The sequence below is a fragment of the Entamoeba dispar genome, genomic scaffold, assembly GCF_000209125.1.
Source record: "Entamoeba dispar SAW760 scf_1105229462703 genomic scaffold, whole genome shotgun sequence".
Lineage (NCBI taxonomy): Eukaryota > Evosea > Mastigamoebida > Endamoebidae > Entamoeba > Entamoeba dispar.
In genome coordinates, this window is record NW_001855325.1 from 1,245 (window position 1) to 7,037 (window position 5,793).

The following is a 5,793-nucleotide window of genomic DNA, read 5'->3' on the forward strand; positions in this document are numbered from 1 at the left end:
CCATTGTTGGTTGTTTAATTCTTCTACACTCTTCATTTAATAATGCTGAAAGGTGATATGGTAATCCAGCAGATCTTCTTGTAAATTTAGTTTCGTACCCAATTTCGTTAACTACTTTAATCACTTGTTCTGATAACCACTCATTACTTGCATACGGTAATGCCATTTCTAAAGCTCCTGCTGCACGTTCAAATATTCCTCTATGAAGTGCTGTTCTAAGGATATGAACTAATCGTTGTGATGCTTGAATGAAATTTAAAGAAGATTGAGATGCAATTATTTCTGATGCAACACGAACACTGGTCCATCCTCCAACAACCATTCCAGGAGCAGAACCTTCAGGAGCAGGAAGAGTTAATAAATAATCGCTTGAATCAATTAATTGAATTGCAAGCGTAAAACCATCTTTTTCTTTATGAAGTAATTGCAATATTCTAAATAAACCATAAACACAGTCATCTTCATATGAGACACATTTGGATGGTAAAATTTTGTCGATAGAAATTTTTAACTGAACAATCACAGAATGAATAGAGTCTTCAAGAGAAGAACCAGTGAATTGAATAGTATTGTTTGCTGTGACTATAGGATAAGGTTTAAATGAACATAAAGTACTAAAAATTCTTGCAAGAGCATCTGCTTCTGATGTACGTAATGATTTAATTTTATTCCAATACTTTTGTAATTGAATTTGAAGGTATTGATAATGTATTTTAGTAAAAGGACTTAATATTGAATAAAGAGAAAAAGCAATGATTCTAAGTTTATCTGTCCTACTTAAAATACTTCTTTGTAACAATAACTGAATTTCTTCAGTTGAAAGAAATTGAGAAATGATTTGTTTAATATCATTTCTTTTATTATTTTGAATAATATTAATACATATTTGTATAATAGAACAATCAACCTTTTCATTAAACGGATGTGCAATAAAGGTACAAATAAAATTAAATAATTCTTGGATAACTTCCACTGAACACCTTAAAATAAATTTTGGAATCATTGTTGTAATGACTTGTATTTCATCTGTAGGACAATCATATAATCCTTTGATAATATCTTTTGAAGCATTAACTTCAATTTGGTGATAATTAATTCTTGTTAAATCACTATATAATACAGTGACAATACTAAGATGAAATGATTTATTTAAGGCATTTTGTAAAGAGATATGAAGTTCTTTTTCTATTGAATGAATAAATGAAATAATAGAATTCATATCATATGAATTCATTTTTAATGCTGCAGCAGTGATTAATGGAAGTTGATTTGCTGCTAATTGAATTTGATTATTAGAAGGTTTTAACGAAATAAGAATACTCATAATTTTCATTGTTGATTCATTAAATTGGTTATATTGCTTTAATTGATTAACAACTTCTTCAAATGAAATTATGAGCTCTTTAAGAAGATGAGACAATAAATTTAATGCAACTGTTTTATATGTTGTTTCTTCAACTGCTTTAATAACATTAAATAAAAGTTGAGGAACAATAGAAGTAATAATTGTTTTAGTATTAGATGCTAAGGCGTCCAATATAACATATTTTCCTTTACAGTTCCAACTAATTAAAGTCGATTCAATTAATTCTTTTTTACTTTGTTCTTCATTTAAGAATTTAACAAGTCCAAAATAACCTTCTTTTAATAAAACCCATTCTTTATTATCTTGAGTTAATATTAATTCATTTCTTATTAATTGAATTAATTCTTCTAAGTTATCACAAATACTTTGACTCAAATTACCTTGTTTTTTTATGTATCTGTTTAACGATTCAATAACTGAAGAAATAATATCAAATGATTTTTTTTTAATACATAAAATAACATTTTTCATTTCTTTTTCATTTATAACTTCTTTTTTATCACTAAGACTTGCCCGTAATACAAATGGTTCATAGGTAATTTCTTTATTTAATTTTGTTAATATTAAATAAATAATATGCCCATATGCGTTATATGCTGGTTTGCTTAATGGTAATTGAATAATTTGACGAATACTTTGTTCTAATTTCACTAATTGTTCATTGGAAATACTATTATTTTTTTTATTTAAATAACTCAACAATTCTTTAGAACTTTTTTCACATGACTGAATCCAACTCAAGACCGCTTCAGGTGTTTGTGGAAGAATAAATTGAAGATGTTTGTCAATGATACTATTCATTGTTTTTATGTTTTTTTAAAAACTAAAAAAAAATAGGGTTTAATAATTGGAATTTGTAATATGTTATTAAATAATTGAAAAACTCAAAAATGAAACTTTTCTTAATATTTAGTTCTTAAAATGTTCAACAAGTCATTAATAAAGGTTTTTATTTATTATATTATTCCAATTATTATTTTTATCTTTTATTTTTGGATTATTAATGGAAGTGATAGTTGTAATAAAATTAGATTTAATTATTACCCTTCTTTAAAAGACAAAATACTTGACCCTCAGTATTGGATTGTAACCGTGTCATTAATAATTGCTTGTTTGATATGTATTGAATATGATAGTTTGGTTGTTATTTTTATTTTATAAAATTTTTATATTTACCTTCAATTAGAATATTTTTGTATTTATTTTACTTCAGTCATTGATTTATTAAATGCATATGTTTTTCATCGTTGGAATTATTATATTATTTGTATGTTAAAAGTATCTTTAAATGATACAAATTGTACTGAAATTGAAAAAATAAAATTTAATGGTATTAGTGGTCATTATTTCACTATCATTTATTTCTTTGGAATTTTTCTACATTTATTATCTACTATCCCTCATTCAAATACGTCAATGTTTGTTTCGTTTGAACGACATTTTCCAATTTGTTATTTTCCTTTAGTCCATTACTTGTCAGGGTCTAATAAATTTAATAAGTATCATAAAAGATCTTCAACTCGTATTATTATGTGTTCTATTGGTCTTATTCTTTATATCACTTTTTCCTATTTATGTATGTATAATACTCTTATTTATGGTTTTCATTCTCCTCGTCAAGTTCTTTATGGAGTTATTGCGTCATTTATTTCTCTTATAACTTACTCTTTTTTCCTTCAAATTCCTTTCATTTATCGAAGTGTTGTAAATTTTATTCTTTATACAGGTTGTTATGTTCTTCTTTGTTTGGTTACAAAACAACCAGCCACTAATGATACACTCATTTTATTCCCATTATGCTCATTGATTATGACTCTTTTTTATTCATTTTGGACAATACCATCTAATGAATTTGAAGATTAAATTATTAATTTTTGTTCATTTTTTTAGAATAACTTAATATTATAATGATTGCTAGTTAATGACCAATCTTTTCATGAAGGAATACAAATATTATTGTTTGATATTTAATGAATTTCCAAGAATGTTTCTAACAGCACTACAATGACAAGATAAAAATATTGAACTAACTTCTATAAAAACAATCAAAAAATAAAAAACATCTTCATTATAGAAATTGGTATAAGATAACTTGATTCATATAAAAAACCATTGTAATAGTAGCACGAAATGATAGGTGCATAAACAAACATTAAGAATGTTAGTAATATTCAAATAATAATTAAATTTTATAAAACGGTATAAAATAAATTATATCAGTTAATATATTACAAAAAAGTAGGTTATATTAAAATATTTTATTCTAAACTCATTATTAGAAATGTACATTTCTTATTTAAAATAGAGTTACAACATTTAATAAAAAAAGTCAATTACAAGCTTTATTATATGAAAGAAATATGTTTTGATTATCTAAAAAATTACTTTTTTATTTTCACTCTAAAATTTCTATTTCATTTTCATCAATTAGTATCACTTCACTACCTTCTTTTTTTATTACTCCTTGCTCTATTAGTTTTGGTTCACAACGGCATCTTTTGAAACACCTTTCTCCTATTTTACTAATTGAAGTTGGAATAACAATTCGATTTAATGCTTTACAGTCATAGAAACAATCATCTCCTAATTCATATACTGAAGTTGACAAAGTAACTGAAGTCAATGACGAGCATTCACTGAAGCATTCTTTGCCTAATTTTTTAACACTTGTTGGGACATTAATCTTATTTAAATTTGAAAGTTTGTTGAAACAAAAATCACCAATTTGAGTGATAGTTGTTGGGATATTAAATTTATTTATATTTTGATATTTTATATTTTGTCCATTTACTTTTTTTAAGTTTTGTGGTATTTCAAAACTCAATAAAATTGGCTCATTTAAAAATATTTTATGGTGACATATATATTTTACATCTTTAATATTAATACTTGTTAATGATGTGCATTTATAAAAACAAGACTTTCCTAATTCACTTAACGCTGTTGGAATGGTTATTGTTTTTAAGGAAATACATCCATAAAAACATCTATATTCAATTTTATTAATAGTTGTTGGTAAATCAATAGATGTCAATGAAGAACAATCTTTAAAACATTCATATTTCATTTCATTTATTGTTGTTGGAATTTTAATTTCTTTTAATGAAGTACATTCATAAAAACATCCACTTTGTAATACCCTCATTGTAGTTGGTATATTAATTCCTGTTAATGATGCACACCCATAAAAACATTCATTTCCTATTTCATTAATTGTTGTTGGTATAATTATACTTTTTAATGACGAAGACTCTCTGAAACAACTATTTCCTATCTCACTAGTTGTTGTTGGAATATTAATTGATGTCAATGAAGTACATTTATTAAAACAGTAGTTTCCTAATTTACTGATTGTGGTTGGAATATTAATGGATTTTAACGAGAAACAATTACTAAATACTCTATCTTCAATTAAATTTAATCTTTTTGGAATATTAATTTCTTTTAATAATGCACAATGAAAAAAGCATTCTTTTCCTAATTTACTAATTGATGATGGTATATTAATTGTTGTTATTGTTGAACAATATTTAAAACATTCATCTCCAAGTGTTGTAACTTCTCGTGGTATTGTATTTCCATATGATTTTCTATCTTCTTTTGTATATTCTATATTTTTACAGATATTTCCTTTTTCTTTTTCTTTTAAATATGTTGAATAATTTACTTCATACCATATTACATATTTAAATATTTTTCCATCTTTAAATATTTCATCATATTTATTATAAATATGAAATGTTTCAATATTATGAAAGAATTTTCTTGAATATTCATTTAATGGAATTGGATTAAAATGAAATCGTTCCATATTTCCTTGAAATCTTTTAATTCCAAATTCTAAATTAATAAAATCATTAATATCATTAAAATACATTGATGTTATCATTATTTCATTATATCCTAATTTCATTCTTGATTTATCTGTGTCATTTCTTTCTATTACTTCTTTATTTGTGTCATTTCTTTCTATCACTTCTTTGTTTGTTTTTTTTCTTTCTGTTGGTTCTTTATCGTTTTTTGTTGTTATATTTCCCATACTTTCTTTAAATTATTATTTATTTTTCTAAGTTCTTTAATTTTTTTCTCTTCTGCAACTGAAAGTAAAACTTAAATTTTACCATTAAAGAACATAATCAGAATATTCCAAAATTATTCAAGTGAGTTTATTCAATTTAATAACTTTTTTAAACATGGTTTATCACTTTGTTTAAATGTTATACTAACACACAATTGGTCATAGCTTAATAAGACCTATGAATAATGACTCACAAATATCAACTTAAAAAGATTTCCCAAATAACTTCAATTTAAATAACCTTTGTTTGGCACACCTTCTAGTTTTGTTTTATGAATCAGTTATTTCTTTATAACAAATTTGTACTGCCCCAATAAAATAACAAGTTATTTTTAATATAAGCATGGTG

General features: G+C 24.3%; 3 protein-coding genes across 3 annotated transcripts in view, besides 9 other annotated features; 1 reads left to right on the forward strand and 2 right to left on the reverse strand.

Annotated features, from left to right (window-relative positions):
* Nucleotides 1-2,167, reverse strand: part of EDI_246690 (uncharacterized protein) — a gene marked incomplete at both ends in the record, with an annotated part of 2,298 nt that extends 131 nt beyond the window's left edge. The window contains one exon of the mRNA XM_001733444.1: nucleotides 1-2,167. This exon is cut by the window's left edge and continues 131 nt beyond it. Coding sequence (XP_001733496.1) covers nucleotides 1-2,167 — 2,167 coding nt within the window.
* Nucleotides 1,910-1,944: a sequence feature (AT_rich).
* Nucleotides 2,038-2,060: a sequence feature (AT_rich).
* Nucleotides 2,168-2,287: 120 nt separating the features above from the next.
* Nucleotides 2,288-3,229, forward strand: EDI_246800 (uncharacterized protein; the record flags this gene model as incomplete). The annotated part of the gene is made up of 2 exons (XM_001740081.1): nucleotides 2,288-2,501; nucleotides 2,553-3,229. 2 exons carry the CDS (start codon nucleotides 2,288-2,290, stop codon nucleotides 3,227-3,229), a joined length of 891 nt encoding a protein of 296 aa, XP_001740133.1.
* Nucleotides 2,313-2,360: a microsatellite.
* Nucleotides 2,511-2,541: a sequence feature (AT_rich).
* Nucleotides 3,225-3,275: a sequence feature (AT_rich).
* A 256-nt stretch (nucleotides 3,276-3,531) lies between these two features.
* Nucleotides 3,532-3,629: a sequence feature (AT_rich).
* A 132-nt stretch (nucleotides 3,630-3,761) lies between these two features.
* On the reverse strand, nucleotides 3,762-5,405 carry EDI_246810 (uncharacterized protein; the record flags this gene model as incomplete). Its single annotated transcript, XM_001740082.1, has 1 exon — nucleotides 3,762-5,405. One exon carries the CDS (start codon nucleotides 5,403-5,405, stop codon nucleotides 3,762-3,764), a length of 1,644 nt encoding a protein of 547 aa, XP_001740134.1.
* Nucleotides 4,111-4,147: a sequence feature (AT_rich).
* Nucleotides 5,252-5,414: a microsatellite.
* Nucleotides 5,299-5,459: a microsatellite.
* Nucleotides 5,460-5,793: the final 334 nt, after the last annotated feature.